Source organism: Gorilla gorilla, chromosome 14 (assembly GCF_029281585.2).
Source record: "Gorilla gorilla gorilla isolate KB3781 chromosome 14, NHGRI_mGorGor1-v2.1_pri, whole genome shotgun sequence".
NCBI lineage: Eukaryota > Metazoa > Chordata > Mammalia > Primates > Hominidae > Gorilla > Gorilla gorilla.
In genome coordinates this window covers 109,279,922-109,299,763 of record NC_073238.2, presented here as the reverse complement: position 1 = coordinate 109,299,763, position 19,842 = coordinate 109,279,922, and the positions used below count along the sequence as shown (strand labels likewise).

Below are 19,842 nucleotides of genomic sequence, written 5' to 3'. Positions count from 1 at the left end.
TAGTTTCAAAAATAATATGCTTATTACAGAAAACTTGGAAAACTAATCAATAAAAGAAAATCACCCATAATCTAACACTGGAAGATAATTCCTGTTAATATTTTGATGTATGTCATTTAATTTTTTGTGCATATATACATACATTTTAAAAACCAAGTAGAGGGTCATAATGGACATACTGTTGTGGAGCCTGGTTTTTTTCATGCAGCAGTATATCACGAACGTTTTCGCATATTATGAGATCTTTTGCCATTTTTATTGACTGCAGAATTACGTTTTTGATAGCTTTTTCTGGCAATAGCATGGAAGACGAATTTAAGGAAGACGAGAATGAGTTCCTGCAGGGATTGAAGTTATGAAGCTGTTGCAGTAAATCAGGCTGGCGATGATAAGGCCTAAAGCACAGCGCCGCAGACAGGGAAGGGAAAGTCTGGGACAGACATGAGAACGTTTTAGATTTAAAAACTTACTGATTGATGATACATTGGAGGAGCTGTTTTTTGACATGAGTGGTATTTTAAGGTTTTCAGTGTTGAATTGGAAAGAGTGGAGAATGGTGGATTACAGTTAGGAGATGTTGAGCTTGGAGAGTTGTTGAGCTTTAAGGGTCTGTGGAACATGTTAAGTGGAGATACCTGGTGAACAGGCAAGTATGTGAATCTGAAGCTCAGATTGGTGGTCAGGGCTCAAAATCTAGACATACATATTTGGGAGTTAAATGACTATTAACATCTGAAAGTAGATTAAATCCCCCCCCCCCCCAAGGAAAGTATACAAAATGACAGGGTTGATGGTGGGTGGAATGATTTACAGACAAGCCATGAGAAACACTAATATGTAAGTTGCAGGCAAGCAGCCCAAGGAAATTAGGAAGGAATGGTTAAAAAACAAACTTATGGGCCAGGTGCGGTGGCTCATGCCTGTAATCCCAGCACTTTGGAAGGCTGAGGCGGGCAGATCACCTGAGGTCAGGGGTTCGAGACCGGCCTGACCAACATGGAGAGATGCTGTCTCTACTAAAAAAAAAAAATACAAAAATTAGCTGGGCGTGGTGGCACATGCCTGTAATCCCAGCTACTTGGGAGGCTGAGGCAGGAGAATTGCTTGAACCCAGGAGGGGGAGGTTGCAGTGAGCCAAGATCGTGCCATTGGACTCCAGCCTGGGCAACAAGAGCGAAACTCTGACTCAAAAAAAAAAAAAAAAAAAATTACTCCCACTGCTTCACTTGACTAGCCTTAAAAATCAATCCATCAATCAATCAATTTTGAAATAAAAAAGAAGGAATGGGCGGGGAGCGATGGCTCACGCCTGTAATCCCAGCACTTTGGGAGGCCAAGGCGGGTGGATCATGAGGTCAGCAGTTTGAGACCAGCCTGGCCAACATGGTGAAACCCTGTCTCTGCTAAAAATACAAAAAAAATAGCTGGGTGTAGTGTTGGGCACCTGTAATCCCAGCTACTCAGGAGGCTGAGGCAGGAGAATTGTGTGAACCCGGGAGGCAGAGGTTGCAGTGAGCCAAGATTGCGCCATTGCACTCCAGCCTGGGCAACAAGGTGAGACTCTGCCTCAAAAAAAAAAAAAAAAAAAAAAAAAAAAGGAATAGTCAGAGGAGTGGAAGAAAGGAAGAAATAACGCCACCAAAGCAAAAGGGAGAGACATTCAATAACCAGCAGATGGCCAGCTGAAGTTCAGTAAGGCAAAGACTAAGAAGTGTCCACTGGTTTTTGGCAATGTGCAGGCAAATTTTCTAGTGTGGGGAGAGGGAGAAAACCTCTGGATTATGAAGATTGAGTAGTAATTAGGAATCAAGGGATGGAAAAATGGAATTTAGCCTTTCAATGAGCTGAGAAGAGTCAAGATAGGGCCAGCCCTAAGGAAGGCACAGGCTTAAGGAAAGGTCTTCAGAAGCTGCTTTGTTTTGTTTTTAGCACAGAAAGGACTTCTGTATAATTATAAGCTGAAGAGATGAGCAATAAATGAAGAAAGATAAATGATACTCAGGAGTGCATAATGAATGGAGTACAGTGTCCATGGAGAGGGGCTCCCTAGGAAAAGACTCGCTTTGGGATAGGGTTGATCTCATCTTTCTGGATTAGTAATGACAGGAGTTGAGATGAGATTGGATACAGTGACTTTTGGGGAGGGACGAGAGGGAATTCACTGTGGCCTCGATTTTCTTCCTGAAAGTCGGGAAGGCAACAGGAGAGAAGTGAGTTTTGTAGTGTCTCAGAGGAAAATGAGAGCAGCAGCTCTACCACCACCCAGTGAAGGTGCAGCCATGTTTGAAGGCCATGAATTCATACTCTTACAACTATTGAAAAAATGCTGCATTGACCATCTCAATATACACCTGCGTGTACACAGGAGCGTGTATTTCTGAAGGATTAATGCCTAGATTTGGTATATCTGGGTCCAAAAGCACATGCACTTAAAATTTGAAAGATAGAGATGAAATTCCTGCACTCTAGCAATACCCTAATTAAAGGGTATTAATAGACCTTTAATTTTTGCCAGTACGAAAGATGCAAAAATTGTTTTATTGCACTTCTAGAATCTTTAGCTAGCTTGAGCCTCTCTTTGACCTCACCTGCAGATGTTGAAGTTCTGCCATCTATATTACCATCACACTGTACTCATACAATTTGTTTATAGGTGTGTGTGTTCCACTAAACACGGAGCTCCTGGGGGTGTAATCACCTCCCTGGACACTCAGCATCTCTATTCATTTGCAGGTTTTTTAAAGAGCAGATCTGGACACTCAGCATCTCTATTCATTTGCAGGTTTTTTAAAGAGCAGAGTCTTTGCCACTGTCTGTCTGTCTCTCAATTTCTGTCTCCCTCTCTCTCCCCCTTCCTCCTCACACACACATTTCCCCATCCCTCCTCACCCCAGGCAGAATCTCTTGCATTTTTACAATTGTAGTCAAACACCATTTGACTACATAAAGCTCACTTTCTTGCTCAAATCTCACACTTTAAGAAAGAGGTGAACCAGTTTTGCAAGTCTTATATCTGATTTCACTTATATTTTGTTGTTGTTTAGAAAGACTGATCTTTAATTCTCACTTTGGTGCTTCTTTATAGAAACTTCTAACCTTGAATGATTTTTCTAGGATCCGTCCTTAGCTTTAATAGTATTTTTAATACTGTTGTGTTTTATAGCTAAACCCACTATGTTTTAATTGGCATACTCTTAAAAATAGTGTTACCCGGTGATGGAAAATGTTATATTTTACCAATGTAACCTTTCTATCCCAAATTTAGGAAGTCGAAGCCCCCTTGTGTTTTCTCTACTTAAGTCAATTTTGAAGAGCAAAAGAAGAAATTCTAGGTCTTCATCTTTTTCCCTTGGCTCCAAACGACAGGCATATCTCATTTTATTGTGCTTCACGTTATTGTGCTTCGCAGATAATTATATTTTGTATAAATTCAAGATTTGTGGCAACTCTTGAGTCGAGCAAGTCTATCGGTGGCATTTTTCCAACTGCATGTGCTTACTTCTTATCTCTGTTACATTTTGGCAATTCTTATAACATTTCAAACTTTTTCATTATTATATCTGTTACGGTGGTCTGTGATCAGTGACCTTTGACGTTACTAGTATAATTGTTTGGGGGCACCACATATCATGCCCATGTAAGATGGCCAACTTAATTGATAAATGTTGTGTGTTATGTCTGCTCCACTGCTAGGCCTTTCTCCCATCTCTCTCCCTCTTTCGGGGCCTTCGTATCCCCTGAGACAATATTGAAATTAGTCCAGTTAATAACCATACAATGAGCTGGGCACAGTGGCTCACACCTGTAATCCCAGCACTTTGGGAGGCCAAGGCAGATGGATCACCTGAGGTCAGGAGTTTGAGACCAGCCTGGCCAACATGGTGAAACCCCATCTCTACTCAAAATACAAAAATTAGCTGGGCATGGTGGCAGGTGCCTGTAATCCTAGCTACTTGGGAGGCTGAGGCAGGAGAATCGCTTGTACCCGGGAGACGGAGGTTGCAGTGAGTCGAGATCATGTCACTGCCCTCCAGCCTGGGTGACAAGAGCAAAAACTCCATCTCAAGAAAAAAAAAAAATTAGCCAGGAGTGATGGCGCACCTGTAATTCCAGCTACTGGGGAGGCTGAGGCACAAGAGTTGCTTGAACCCAAGAGGCAGAGGTTGCAATGAGCTGAGATCGCGCCACTACACTCCAGCCTGGGTGACAGAGCAAGACTCTTTCTCTGAAAAACAAACAAACAAAAACTCTACAATGGCCTCTAAGTGTTCAAATAAAGAGTTATACACATCTCTCACTTTAAATCAAAAGCTAGAAATGATTGAGCTTAGTGTGGAAGTCATTTTAAAAGTTGAGAAAGACCAAAAGCTAAGCCTCTTGTACCAGTTAGCCAAGTTGTAAATGCAAAGGAAAAGTTCTTGAAGGAAATTAACAGAGATGCTCTAGTGAACACATGAATGATAGGAAAGTGAAACAGCCCTATTGCTAATGTGAAGAAAATTTGAGTTTTCTGGATAGAAGATCAAACCATCCACATTTCTTTTTTTTTTCTTTTGTAGATGGAGTTTCGTTCTGTCACCCAGGCTGGAGTGCGGTGGCACGATCGCCTCCCAGATTCAAGCAATTCTCCTGCCTCAGCCTCCCCAGTAGCTGGGATTACAGGCATCTGCCACCACGCCCAGCTAATTTTTGTATTTTTGGTAAAGACGGGGTTTCACCAGGAGAGACCAGGAGTTAGGCTGGTCTCTAACCACTGACCTCAAGTGATCCATCTGCCTCAGCCTCCCAAAGTGCTGGAATTACAGGCGTGAGCCACTGCGCCTGCCCCACAACATTTCTTTAAGTCAAAGCCTAATCCAGAGCCAGGCCCAACTCTTCAATCCTGTGAAAGCTGAGAGAGGTGAGGAAGCTGCAGAAGAAAAGTTGGAAGCTAGCAGAGATTGGTTCATGAGACTCAAGGAAAGAAACTGTTTCTATAACATAAGTGCATGGTGAGCAGCAAGGGCTGGTGGAGAAGTTGTGGCACATTATCCAGAAGATCTAGCTAAGGTCACTGATGAGAGTGGCTACACTAAACAACAGATTTTCAATGTAGACCATACAGCCTTCTGTTAGAAGATGCCATCTAGGTTGGGTGCAGTGGCTCGCACCTGTAATACCAGCACTTTGGGAGGCTAAGGTGGGTGGTTCAGCTGTCAGGAGTTTGAGACCAGCGTGGCCATCATAGTGAAACCCTGCCTCTACTAAAAATACAAAAAATTAGCTGGGCGTGGTGGCGGGCACCTGTAATCCCAGCTACTCGGGAGGCTGAGGCAGGAGAATCGCCTAAACCCAAGAGGCAGAGGTTGCAGTGAGCCGAGATCACACCATTGCACTCCAGCCTGGGCAATAAGAGTGAAACTCCATCTCAAAGAAAAAAAAAAAAAAAAAGAGGAAGATGTCATCTAGGACTTTCATAGTTAAGAGAAGAGAAGTCAATGTCTGATTTCAGAGTTTCAGAGGACTCTCTTAATGGGGTCTAATGCAGCTGGTGACTGTAAGTTGAAGCCAATACTCATCGACCATTCTGAAAATCCTAAGGCCCTTAAGAATTATGCTAAATCTACTTGGCCTGTGCTCTAGAAATTATACAACAAAGCCTAGATGACTGAAAGATTTCTTTCAAAATATTATTGCTCATTGACAAGGCACCTAGTTACCCAAGAAGTCTGATATAGATGTACAAGGATATTAATGTTTTCATGCCTGCCAACACAACATCCATTCTGTACCTCGTGGGTCAAGGAGTAATTCTGACATTCAAGTCTTATTATTTAAGAAGTAAATTTCATAAGGCAATAGCTGCCATAGATAGCGATTCCTCTGAAGGATCTGGGCAAAGTGAATTGAAAACCTTCTGAAAAGAGTTCACCATTCTAAATGTCATTAAGAACATTCATGATTCATTGGAGAAGGTCAAAATATATTAACAGGAGATCGAAAGAAGTGGATTCCAACCCTCATGGATGACTTTGAGGGGTTCAGGACTTCAGTGGAGGAAGTAAGTAACTGCAGATGTGGTGGAAATAGCAAGAAAACTAGATTTAGAAGTGGAGCCTGAGGATGTGACTGAATTGCTGCAATCTCATGATCAAACTTCAATGGATGAGTAGTTGCTTTTTATGGATGAGCAAAAAAAAAAAAAAAAAAAAAGTAGTTTCTTGAGATGGAACCTACTCCTGGTGAAAATGCTGTGAGCATTGCATTGGCATGCAACGAAGGATTTAGAGTATTACATGAACTTATTTGATAAAATAGCAGCAGGGTTTGAGAGTATTGACTCTAATTTTGAAAGAAGTTCTACTGTGGGTAAATGCAATCAAACAGCATGGCCTGCCGTGGAGAAATTTTTCACAAAAGAGAGTCAATGCAGCAAACTTCATTGTTGTCTTATTTTAAGACATTACCACAGCCACCTCAGTCTTCAGCAACCACTGATAAATCAGCAGCCATCAGCATCAAGGCCAGACCTTCCACTATGACTCACTAAAGGCTCAGATGATTGCTAGCATTTTTTAGCAATAAAATATTTTAATTAAGATATGTACATTGAGCTTTTAGACATAATGCTATTGCACACTTAATAGACTACAGTATCATGTAAACATAACTTAAATGTACTGGGAAACTAAAATATTTCTGTGACTCCCTTTATTGCAATATTCACCTTATTGCAGTGGTCTGGAACTGAACCCACAATATCTCCAAGGTATGCCTGTTCTGGAAGGCTCTCCAGTTGCATGTCTAGTAACAGCTCTATACTTTGCCTAGTACCTCATCTATTGACTTGGAATGAAAACATTGCTCTCTTAATGAAGATTGTTGTGAGAATTAACTGTAGGCGTAGGAGAGGATGGAAAGCATGTTTTTAGGTTATAAGGCTGAATGGAAATTACAGAGATGAGAAATCGTACCTAAACGAAGCCAAATAAGCTCTTGAAAAAAAAATTTATATTTCCAGAAAATTTTAAAAATGTAATGGCTCTGGAGCTCTGCCCTTCACATTTTTTAATTGAATAAACTTAAGGGAAAATATAAAGCAACATTTCTCTGCCCAGAAGAAAAATTTCTAAAGGAAAGCGGTCATTTTAGCTATTTGGATAGTAATGTCAAATGAAAGCTCCATGTGTTAACATTTAGAAAATGCACATTTCTCTTAAATTGATTTGCTTCTCTGCGGGATTTTCTTTTGCTCTTGTAATATTCTAAATAAGTATGCTACCTCTGACTTATTCTGCAGATATTTCAGCAATCATAAAAAGGGAATAGTGTACCACATAGCTCAAATTAAATCGGTTTAAATTTCTCAGGAGCTGAAATTGTGGTTGCTTAAGTTAATGGACTAATCAAACCATAGTTTTAGATGATGTTACTACAGTATTCTAATTACTGCAATCTGATTTTCCTTAGTAATTGTGAAGGTCAAAACTCAAAGCCTGATTCAAAAAGGAAATTAAAAGTTAAAAATAAAAGACAAGGAAGACATTTTTATCCTCACATACATTATGGTAGATTATTAAGCTGACCTTGTAAAGTTAAAGATTTTGCTGTAAATCACATCGGAGTTGACTACAAGACATGGAAACTGTATATTTGAAATCCTTGAAACAGCGTAATTTCATTTATGTGATTTTTAAATAAAGATGATTCATTGTTAAACAAATAAAAAATTATATCTACAAATGTTTTGATTTGTATGCTTTTGTAAGGCTTTCATATGAGTAAAAGCAGAAGCAAGAAAAAAAATCTTTTGCCAGACCACATATCCTGACTTGAGAATTAAAAGTATGATCTTGGTATATACAAGACAAGCCTTAGCAATAAAGAGATAAAGAGGCTACTTAGGCCGTTTGTGGTCTTGGGGAAGGGTCTGTTCATTTTCACAAAATGTATCTTTAATCACCTTTCCATGTCTAAAATCCTATTAATAAGAAGGAAAGTTCTTCAGTCTTTAATGGAAAATAGGATTGAAATCCAAAAATTTCTAGGATCTGTAAGACAAGACTAATTTTTTAAAATTTTTATGAAAAATTTAAAACATACAGAAAAATTGAAAGATGTATTTCTCTACCTGAATTTAACAATTGTTAACATTTGCCATATTGATTTTTGTGTGTGTATGTATGTGGAAATTTGTGTGTTTGAAAATAAGTTGATGTCATGACACTTCACTTCTAAATACTTTAGCACAAATATTCTGAAACCAATAGTATACTCCTACCTAAGGACCATATTATTTTTATACTTAAGAGAATGGAGTCATATATTTTATTCCCTAATATCTAATATACGTATTCTAATTTCTCCATGTCCCCCCAAAATTATCTTATTTACAGCTTTTTTTTTTCCCATAGCAGGATTCAGTAAAGGTTCACATATTACTTTTGGTAATGTATTTTCAGTCTGTTAAACATGCAGCTGTCTCTCTTTTTGATGTGGGTTTTTTTTTTTGTCTTCATGGCACTGACATTTTTGAAAACAGCAGCAGGCTAGATGTCTTAGAGAATGCCTCATATTCTAGATGTACCTGGTTATTTCTTCATGGTGTCATCTAACTCGTTTCTCCATTTTCTCAGTTTCGTATAAACTGGAAGTTAGGTCTACCTGGAGGCTTAAGTAGTTTCAGATCAAACATTTTTAGCAAGAAACCTTCATAGGTAATGCTATACGTATTACTTTATAGTGTATCAAAAGACCCACCCAAAGATGGGTGGGAAGACCTCTGTTTACACTGAAGTATAAATGATTCCTAGCATGTCCTTTTCTGGGCCCCAGATTTTTAATTGAAAGTAATTAGGCCTCAAGATTCTCAAAACAAATGTTAACAGTGGAGGGTGTCCAGGTTCTTGACGTCTTGAACAAAGAATTGGACAAAACGCACAAAGTAAGAAAGGAAGAAACAAATGTAGAGATTTATTGAAAACAAAAGTTCACTCCACAAGGTGGGAGCCCGCGATGACAGAATTTTTTGGGATTTAAATACCCTCTAGAGGTTTCCCATTGGTTACTTTGTGTACGCCCTATGTAAATAAAGTAGTGGTCTGTGATCAGTCTGATTGGTTGCAAGAAGGGACCAATCAGAGGATGAAGCAAAGTTACAAAGTTACACCCTATGCAAACTTCTGACTGGTTGTGGAAAGTGACCGGTCAGAGGCTAAAGTGAAGTTACAACGTTATACTCCTATGCAAATGAAGACTTGGCCTGAGACCAGCCTGATTGGTTGCGGGAGAGGACCAATCAAAAGTACTTTCAGTTTTTCATCTGGCAAGCAGAAAAGTGGGGGTTGCAAAGGAAGTAGCCTCTGTTCCTTTTGTTACTTGGAAGTGGAAGATTGGGGTTTTCCTTTTGATTTATTTCTAAGAAGTCAGTGTGAATGGCCTATGTCCCTGCCTTCAGAGCCTATTCTCCTACCTCACAAGGTTGGCATAGAAATTCTTCATGGGCTCAGGGAATGCGCCAGTTTAGTGTAAGCAGCAAGATTCAACACTGAGTAAAGCCAGGAAGATCATTTGCCACGAAACTTAATATCCGCAAAGTATATGTTATCATAAATTTAAGCAAACTTCTATTCTGATAAGGTTGGTCTTATACAGGGACAAACAAACAAGTATAACAACTCTGACCTGGGATCTGAGACCTAAGTTCTAGTCCTACCTCTGTCACCAGATAACTGGGTCACACTAGCAGTCATTAACCTCTCTGGTCTTTCATTGATTCATACATGGGGTAGAGGCATTGTCCCTTACATTTTGTAAATATTACACAAGCACCAATATGATTGAATATCCTTGTATATTTCTTATTAGGACAAAGAACAGCACTTGGATTTTATTTCTTGCATTTTTTGTGGGGGAAGCATCAGTCATTGCCAAATTGAAGCATTTCTCCTTATCCAACTATTTAGGTAATTATTGTCATGAGGGTAAAATGTGCTGTCTGAATAGGGTTCCTTGGCCTGTGGTTTGATAGATTCCTTCCTGCCTGTCGGGAAAGAATCAGGCATCAATGGGAAAGACATGTCGAATGAGAGGGTTGGGTTGCAGTTTTATTCCCTTCTGAATTGTATGTAAACTTTTGTGGTTGGGAAAATCGGAGTCAACTTTTCCAATTGCAAATGAGGAGAATAGGCTAGAGAGCTGACTGGTAGAATCTGGGGCTAGGGCCCTGCTTTCTATCCCACTAATTGGAAGAGTCGTGGACATGTGCCCTGACCATTCCAACCACAGAAGTACTGAGGACAGTGGGTTCAGTGAGGCTTCCCTTAGAGTCCTGCCTGAGCCCTGACCACAGAGAGCAGCAAAACTCCACTATCCCCTCCTGTCACCCTCTCCTACCCGTACGCTAAAGTCCTCTAGAAAAACCCTGGCCTGTGTGTGCAATGAAGATAGGCAGAAAGGGTGGAGAAGAGCTGCCTTGTCTCCAAGACTTTTATACTAAACACTACATTTCTGAGTAAAAGTGAGGGGTGTGGGTCGGGCACAGTGGCTCACGCCTGTAATCTGAGCACTTTGGGAAGCCGAGGCGAGTGGATCACCTGAGGTCAGGAGTTCGAGACCAGCCTGGCCAACATGGTGAAACCCCATCTCTACTCAAAATACAAAAATTAGCTGGGCGTGGTGGTGGCTGTCTATAATCCCAGCTATTCGGGAGGCTGAGGCAGGAGAATCGCTTGAACCCAGGAGGTGGAGGTTGCAGTGAACTGAAGTCGCGCCATTGCACTCCAGCCTGGGCCACAAGAGGGAAACTCCATCTCAAAAAAAAAAAAAAAAAAAAAAGTAAGGGGTGTGAGGAATAGGCCAGTGGGAGGAGATGGAGTTAAGGGATGCAAATAAATAAATAAACAGGACTAGAGAAATGGATGAAAGCAATGGAAAGTGTTGGAAAGATTTCCCCTTTGCCTTTAGGGTTCAGTGGGCGGCGGGAGGGGCTGTGAATTAACTAAAAACAGACAGATTAATGGGAGAAAAATTTTAACTCACACGCATGTGGGAACATTCAAATGATGAGGCTGGCTGAACAGCTAGGGATAAGGGTTTATATACCTGCTTAAGAGGGGGAAAGAGGGAGAGAGAGGACTTCTGTGGGAAATAAATGAGCTTTTAGGAGAGACAGATGGCTTTAGGGAAACAAATGGAAGGTAGGACAGTTTGTGATAATGTTTGTTTATGCAGTTTCGTATCCCAGTACTAATAGTCTCCTTCCTTGCTGGAAATTCCCCCAGAGAAAGAGAGGACCTATGGCAGCTTCCTTCTTGGAAGGCTGTGCCTTTCCTCAGATAAGAGAAGCTCAGAAAAGGCTTCTTGCTTCATCTGTTGTATCTCAAATATCTTCAGTTTAATCTTTATACCATTTTGGTGAGTTGCAAGTCCCTACGAAAGTCAAGAATGTGAAGCCCCCGGGAGGTTGAAAGGAAAACAGGACCAAAGTGCACAGGCATCTCTGAGTCGTGGCCTCCTTTTCTGAGCCCCCAGTCATTGGACATCAGCTGTGTACCTCACTGGGTTAACAGAAGAGACTGGTTGATTTATGCTTTCTGACATTTCTTTTTTGAATTATTAAGGGATTTAGGAAACTGTTGTGTTACATTTATTTCATCTGATTTCTCTAGGTGAATAATCAGGCCTTATCCTTCATGGTTGAATAAGGGTAGGGTGGGAAGATTAGGAGATGGGGACAGAAATGCAGTTGGGAGTCTGGCCCACTTCATCAAAAGGCAGAGACAAGCAATTAAGCTAAGAAGTATTTAAAAAGCATCCAAGCCTCTGAAACTCAGGTTCTAGAATCCAAGTTTTCTGGCCTGCAGGGTATTGTGCAAAGTCCACATGATTAGCTAGGCGTTTGCTTGATGGATGTGGGAGGATTGGATTAGAACATATGAAAAGCTTGGTAGGTTGTTTCTGAGTATAATTTACTTAATTGTTTCTGGCCTGGTAAGTATACCCAGAGGCTTGATATTGATGTCTGTGATTCAACAAAAACAAAAAACAATAAGGTCTTTATGGACTTGTGGTTTAATGGCTTTAAATAAATTAACTTCTTTTGGATCAATTCAGCACACTGATGATCTTTGCAAGCTATTAATTTTTTTAAATACTTCTCCCCTAAGTTACAACTTTAATATATAACTTTGGAGGAATCGCTTTGCATCCATCAAGCAACTTCGTTCAAAAAGCATATACATGCCCATAAAAAAGCATCTGCAGGAGAAAACTGGGCCCTAGCCCTAGACTCAAGTTTGGGTTTTTTATTCTCATGCCAATTTTTCATTGAAACAGTCTTTATGAAAAATATTAAGAGTATTTGGTGCAAGGTAAGGAATATGCTCTATGGGTCAGCAGTCAGCGCTGTATCAGTTTGTGTAATTGCTGTGGACTAAAAAATATGTCCCCCCAAAATTAATATGTTGGCACCCTAACCCCGATGTGACTGTATTTGGATATAGCGTTTTCGGGAGGTAATGAAGGCTAAAGAGGTTGTAAGCGTGGGTTTCTAATCTGATGGGACTGATGGCCTTGTGAGATGTGGAAGCCTTCTCTCTCCACACGCATACACACACGGAGGAAAGGTCATGTGGGCACACAGAGAGGGTGGCCTCGGCAAGCCAGGAAGAGAGCCCTCACCAGGAACCCAGTCCTCCAAAGCCTTGATCTTGGACTTCCCAGCTTCCAAAATGTGAAAAAATAAATTTCTGTTGTTTAAGTCACCCGGTCTACGGTATTTTGTTGTGGCAGCCTGAGAAGACTGATACGGTAATCTCAAGCAAGTTACTTATTAGTGTCTCCGGAGCATTAGCGTAAAATTTGTGGTCAGGCAAAATAAATGCTAAATTCTCTTCCAGCTCTTAGCTATAGTATGATTCTAACTGAAATTGTCTTGGCTCAAGAAGACCGCCAAACATTATTTATTTATTTTTTTATTTTAAAAACAAATCTGAGGGTATTTTTTTTTTTTTTGACAGGGTCTCACTGTGTTACCCAGGCTGGAGTGCATGGCGTGATCACAGCTCACTGTAGGTTCTCCCTCCCAGGCTCAAGTGATTCTCCTGCCTTAGCCATTCAAGTCAAGTAGCTAGGACCACAAGTGTATACCACCACACCTGTCTAATTTTTTAATTTTTTTTTTTTTTTTTTAAGACAGAGTCTCTGTTCCCCAGGCTGGAATGCAGTGGCGTGATCTCAGCTCACTGCAACCTCTGCCTCCCGGGTTCAAGCGATTCTTTTGCCTCAGCCTCATGAGTAGCTGAGATTACAGGTGCCACGCCACCACACCTGCCTAATTTTTGTATTTTTAGTAGAGATGGGGTTTCACCATGTTAGCCAGGTTGGTCTTGAACTCCTGACCTCACGTGACCCACCTGCCTTGGCCTCCCAAAGTTCTGGGATTACAGGCCTGAGCCACCTCCCCCGGCCTAATTTGTTTTTTTTTTTTTTGTAGAGACAGAGTTTCCCTATTGTTGCCCAGGCTGGCCTCAAACTCCTTGGCTCAAACGATCCTCTGGTCTCGGCCTCCCAAAATGTTAGGATTATAGGTGTGAGTCACCGTGCTTGGTCTGAGTTTCAAATTTTTAGAAAAGTTATACAATGATACAGAAGAATTCCATATACCTTTTACTCAGATACGCCAAATTTTAATATTTGTTTCTCTTTTTTTATATTATCTTCATATATACACATGCATGTGTGTATATGTTTACATATATAATAATATGTATGCATACTATTATTTATTTTCAGAATCTATTTGAGAGTGGATTGTCTCTCATCCCTTAATAGTTCAGTATGTACTTCCTGAAACAAGGATATTTCTTACCTAACTATGGTTGCCAACTTCAGGAAATTTAGCACTGATAAAACACACTCATCTAATCTGCAGCTCATGTTCCAATTTCATTAGTTGTCCCAATAGCACCCTTTAAAGCATTTTCTCCTCCAGAATAGGAACCAGTCTGGGATTACACATTGCACTGAGTTGTGTTTCTTTCACCTCCTTGCACATGGAACAGTTCCTCAGCTTTTCTTTGCTTTCGTGACCTTAACAGTTTTGAATAATACAGGCCATTTATTTACTAGGATGACCTTTACTTGGGGTTTGTATAATGCTGCTCCATGATTAAAGTTAGGTTCTGCTTCCCTGCCTGGAGCACTGTGTGTGTTGTGTCTTTTACAGGGCATCACAACAGAAGGCATGTGATGACCGAATGTCCTACACTGGTGATGCTAATTTTGATGACCGGATCATGGCATTGTCCGTTTTCTCCACTGTGCAGTTTAAGCAATCTGTGGAGAAATACTTTGAGGCCATGCAATGATCCTGCTCCTCGTTTAACTGTCCCCCCTTAGATTTAACATCCATTGATGATTCTTGACTGAATCAATCTTTACTATGAAGTTTGGAAAATGGTGATATCCCGTGCTACCACTACCTCCAAATTTGTCAGTCTGCACAATTCATTCAGCTATAAGAATCCTCAATTCCTCCCCTGCATCCACCACACAATTATTGTACTAAAGGACTTTTATTTTATTCAAAGGGTAAATAATCCATTAATATTCTTATTTATTTTGATGCTCAGATTGTCCCAGTTTTGGCCAGTAGGAGCCCCTTCAAACTGGTTCCTAGGTCCTTTTGACATACCCCCATCATTTTAAAAATACTTTAAAGAAATATTGATTAAAATCAGAGGCCCCCAAAAATGTGTGCGTATGTGCGTGTGTGTGTGTGTGTGTATGCATGTGCACTGTGGAATCCCAAGGAGCAAACTGAAGGAGAGATTAATTAACAGCCATTTAAATTTTTACCAGAAGTGGGGCACAGTTGTGTGTGTCTGTAATCCCAGCTACCTGGGAAGATCCCTTGAGCCCAGGAGTTCGAGACCAGCCTGGGCAATAAATGGAGCAAGACTCCCATCTCAAAACAAAAAAAAAAAAACCCACAAAAATTTATTAGCTGTTATAACTATATGCAACATACTCTTTTTAGTTTTATTATTCTCAGATCTGCTAGTTAGTTCTCGTAATTAGCTGGTTTTTTAAATCATAAGTAATTAGACTGGAGTTGGCCAAAATCCGCGAGCTCATTTGGAAAACAGGACTGCAGCTTACACAGTTTCTTTCCAACACACAGTCTTCTTCAACATCTTTATCCTCATTTTGAATGCCAACTTCTTTATCACCTGTCTCTTCTTACTATGATGTGTGTGCACAGATTTTCACTTCACTTTACTTAGCCTGTGGCGCTTGGTCTCCTTGGATGTTCTGACAGTTCTTCTTTGCGCTGCAATCTTGCTGAGTAAAGCAAGGTTTTCCCCAAACTCCTAATAATTTTTTTTCGCTTTCTCTGTTCACAGACAACTCTTACTGTCTCAGTAATTTTTTCCAATGCCCCCAGGCCAAAAGAAATGCCGAACAATTCCTTTTATTAAGTACTCAGGTCCAAATAACTTAATAAGGATTTATGTCCAACAACTTCGTAGCCACTTGAAAAAAATTATACATATAAATTGAAAGAAAAGTTACATTTTTATTTCATTCTTTTTTTTTTTTTCAAGGGCAGCCTCCCAAGCCAGAGTAGGCTCAGAGACTCCCTAATTTCATTCTCACCACAGTTAACTTACTGGTGGGATGTGTGTATCCTGGACAGTGTACGATTTCTCAAGCTTGGAAACAGATTGGACATCTCAACCCTAATTTCATATTCCCCATTGATTCATGTGTACTTTTTATCATGCTGAAAGAGATGACATCACTGATAGAAATGTAATCTCTTGCCGAAACAATGAACTACTGGGTAGTTTGCATAGCGTCCCACAGATGCCAAGCATCCCTGTGTTTCTCTCAAAAATGTAAAATATTCTTCAGTGCCCCAGGTGGCTGCAGTTTCGGGACCGTGGCACTAAGTCCCAGAAACGTTCGGTCTCCTTTGTAAAACAGCAACAATAAATATTGGGTTGATGTTGAAGATCTTTTCACTAACAGGAAAACCTGGGGAGAAACCCGGACAGCATCAAGCTGAGGCTTTCACAAAGTTAATAAAGTAGGTGATCACATTGTTTATTTATCTTCCAGTCATTCCAAAACACTTCTAACTGTTTTTTGTTGTTGTTGTTTTGTTTTGAGACAGAAAGTCTTGCTTGGTCACCCAGGCTGGAGTGCAGTGGCACAATCTCTGCTCACTGCAACCTCCGCCTCCCAGGTTCAGTTGATTCTCCTGCCTCAGCCTCCCGAGTAGCTGGGATTACAGGTGCACGCCACCATGCCCGGCTAATTTTTGTATTTTTAGTAGACACGGGGTTTCGCCATGTTAACCAGGCTGGTCTTGAACTCCTAACCTCAAGTGATCCACCTGCCTCGGCCTCCCAAAGTGCTGGGATTACAGGCATGAGCCATCGCGTCCAGCCTTACTTTTAACTGTTTAACAGTGAAGAGGCTACTACCATGGAGAGTTCCGGGACAACATATATAAACAAGGACTTTCCTGGATACCCAGCTTATCCATGACATCTCTCACAACACTTACTTTCTAAAATCAACTTTTACTAAACAAATGATCACTATGACAATGTAGTGTCTATTATCTCACAATTTGCCAAGGGATCTCATCACATTAAATCACAAAGCAATGTTTCTTGGTTGCACTCTTCCTTCTCCTCTCTCTCTTATCCTGTTCCTCCATTTTCCATTAGATCCTGCTTGGACCTTTGCTACCCATCCCCACCCCCAGCCTAAATCCCATCAAAACTTACCTGCCACTTTCCTAGTTACCTAGGATTTCATTTCCCAGGTGACAATGCACGAAGCAGCTGGTTTGCAGGTGTGACTAGGAGACCAAGAAAGATAGACACTAACACCATGTCCCAGCCCGTACATGTGTTATCCCATCACTTTCTAACATATATTTTGAGACTTCCCAGATTTGATTTTTAACCTAAAGATACAACTTTTGTAAAATTTAAGAAGCTGAGCTATCTCATGATTCAATCCAGTAAGGAACAGCCAGCCAGCAGTCCAAGAGTTGTTGAAAATAATTCGTCTTGCCTGCAGTGTTTTGAGGAGAATGGGAAAGGTAGCTACATTCATAACACACATGAAAGCCTGTTAAAGGCCTCTTTCCCCTTCTCTTTTTAGATGTACGATCCTCACAGGGCGGCTGCCCAAAATTTCTCCCTCTTCCACTCCAAGCTCCCCAAACCCTTCTCTGAACTCTGTGCAGCCCCAAGCTCTCTTTGGTCTCTCTCTCATCCTTAGCTGCTGACTTCTGTTAAATCTCAAGCTCTTTGGTTTTTTTGGATTTAAAAGGCAGCTATGCTAACCACTATACCATCAACGCCTCGGCTCTTTTTTGGATTTGGCACAATAAAGGAACCCAGAAAGAAACTCTCTTTCTTATAAGGGAGGAGGCTTGGCGGAGAAAATAGAGATTGCAAAAATTTCTAATTTTGTATTTTTTTCTCTTTCGCATTTGAAGTCAGCCATCCATCCATCCACCCATCCAACCATCCATCCATCCATCCATCCATCCATCCATCCATCCATCCATCCTATCTATCCATCCAACCAAATTGTCTGTGAAGCTTCCACTTAAATGCAAAGCTCTAAAGAGCAGGGTAAGATCCCTGCCTTGAGAGATTACAATTTAATTGGAGACAAAAATTAAAAAATGGAAAAAGTAAGACTTTTGGGAAGTAAAGAATGAGCCTGGCACGTAGTGGGTGCTTCGGAAACATTTGTTGACTCGTGTGGGAAATAGCATTGACTGAATAATCATCGTTAGTGAGCTCACCCAGCATTTATTTGCCAGTCAGGCTCCATGCAAAGAGGTGATGATTAAGGTGGACTTTTCCCGGGCCCGGAGCACGGAGAGGCTGCAAACTCCTCTCCAGAGGCCAGTCTGACGATTCCTGCCCCGTACACTTCTTCATCCAATCATATTGGGCCTACACGGCTCCTCACCTGGGGCCTGGAACTTTTCGGGGAGCAAGGTGACGAATGTGGATAGTCACAGGCAGGGGCGGATCGACGGGAAGGGGCTACCAGGCCTGGGCAGGAGCTCCCCGAGGCGACCCCGCTGCTTCGGATCTCGCGGGGACCGGCCCTGGGAGGACGGAACCAGCATCCCGAGGACCCGCCATCAGGGGCCTGGACCCAGCTCCTGGGCCGTGCGGGCTGCGCGCGCCGAGAGCAATCTAAGAAAGTAAGGCGCGTGTGCAGCACCCAGTGGCAGCGTAGGAGTGAGGTGGAAGAATTCCGACGACACCGTTTAACAGGACAAGGAAGAAATGCTGTACATGATCACCAGGAAAAGACAAGCAAGCCAGTTGGACGCAAAGCGCTCAGTAATAGTTTACTCAGAAGACAACCAAGAACGTGCCGAAATAGCTCAGTTGGGAGAGCGTTAGACTGAAGATCTAAAGGTCCCTGGTTCGATCCCGGGTTTCGGCAGCTACTTTTAAATTCTGACCTCAAAAACTAATTTTGTAAGACTCTCCGTCCACGATACCCTGGCCCATTCCTTCAAGCCCAAGCAAAAACTGAGATTTGAAGGGTGAAGGAGGAAATGAAACAGTCGTTCCCAACCACCCCCAGGAGCGAGGCCGCGCCGCATAGCCCTTCCGGGCCGTCTCCCGGCGGGGCTAGAAGAAGCTGCCGCGCGTGCGCGCCACGGAGCCTGGTGCTGGGACCCAGAGGCACCCTCGGCGCCGGAAGACACGAACGACCCGGGCCGCGGTGGCGAGACGGGGCCTCGCGCCGCCTGGGGGGCTGGTGTGAGACCCGAGGCTCCAATGGGAGGAGGTCTGGTCTGTCCACGGGGCCAGCAAAACACCTTCATCCCAATTTCATCGCATTCCTTCTAAGTATCCGAATTTGAAGAAAAAGCAAAACTGTTGAGTGGTCAGATGGCCCCCACCTGGCGTTGCCGGTGAGCGGAACCCAGTGCTGGTTATTTCTGGCTAGAGGCGCACCGAGGCTGGCCCTGGGTCTGGCCCTGGGGTGGCGCCACCAGGTTACTTGCCCACCGGTGAAGGATGGCAGCTTTACAGCTCCCCGACGCATCAGACTAAAGAACGTTAGCCAGGGTCTGCACCGGTGGTTCTCAAAGTACAGTCCCCAGATCCGCAGCATCTGCACCGCCTGAGAACTACTTAGAAATGCACATTCTCGGCCCTGGATAGGCAGCTCTGGCGGTGGGGCCTAGCAGCGGGTGTTTAAACAAGCCACGGGTCTAGACGTTCCTTTCTGTTTCTAAAAGAGGCCTTGCTTTCCTAAGACAGTTGCTGTGAACCAGCTTTTTCCTTTTGCTGTCTTTTGCCCCTGCAAGTGTGAAATAGAACTTTGACCCGTGCTCGAAATTACTTTCTGAGATTTTTTTTTTGTTTTCACGTGTGGGTGGACGTGGGTACTCAGGGGCATCAGCTTCCCAGCTACCTGTGGGAGCCCACCCCAAGGCCAAACTGGGTGTCCTAGAAAGAAAATGGAGGCCCAGGCGCCTGATGTTATCTTGTATGGCTGGTGGGAACTGAGCCAGGACCCAAGGGGAGAAGTTGCAGGGATGTAGATCTAAATTTTAAAAATAAGAAATATCTATCTATTTGTGTCGTTGGAAAATAGAATAGTCAGTTTAGTGAGGTGGCGGGTTGCTGGACAGCAGATGAAGGACCATTGGGAGATGTATGCTTAGGTCTTGCTTGTTTTCTGGTTCTGCTGTTTTGAGGGGGAAGGGAAACTCATATTTATGAACTACTGTGTGTTCTCTCTTATTCATTCATTCTCTAATTGGACATTAATTCCTAACCTCCCACTACGAGC

At 42.1% G+C, this 19,842-nt stretch overlaps 1 protein-coding gene and 1 non-coding gene across 6 annotated transcripts in view; both read left to right on the top strand.

The window, feature by feature from the left end:
* Positions 1–17,823: 17,823 nt before the first annotated feature.
* DCT (dopachrome tautomerase) overlaps positions 17,824–19,842 on the top strand; it is a 140,646-nt gene continuing 138,627 nt past the window's right edge. For 4 of the 5 annotated variants that reach the window (XM_063697469.1, XM_063697468.1, XM_063697466.1 and 1 more), the window contains exon 1: positions 17,824–18,955. Coding sequence is in view for 1 of the 5 variants with exons in the window: in XM_055360582.2 (XP_055216557.2) it covers positions 18,933–18,955 (23 nt within the window). In the remaining 4 variants the exon portion in view is untranslated. The remainder of the gene's footprint in view (positions 18,956–19,842) is intronic. The other variant, XM_055360582.2, reaches the window with a different exon arrangement.
* TRNAF-GAA (transfer RNA phenylalanine (anticodon GAA)) lies at positions 18,405–18,477 on the top strand. Its single transcript has one exon. It is a non-coding gene; the product is annotated as a tRNA-Phe (tRNA).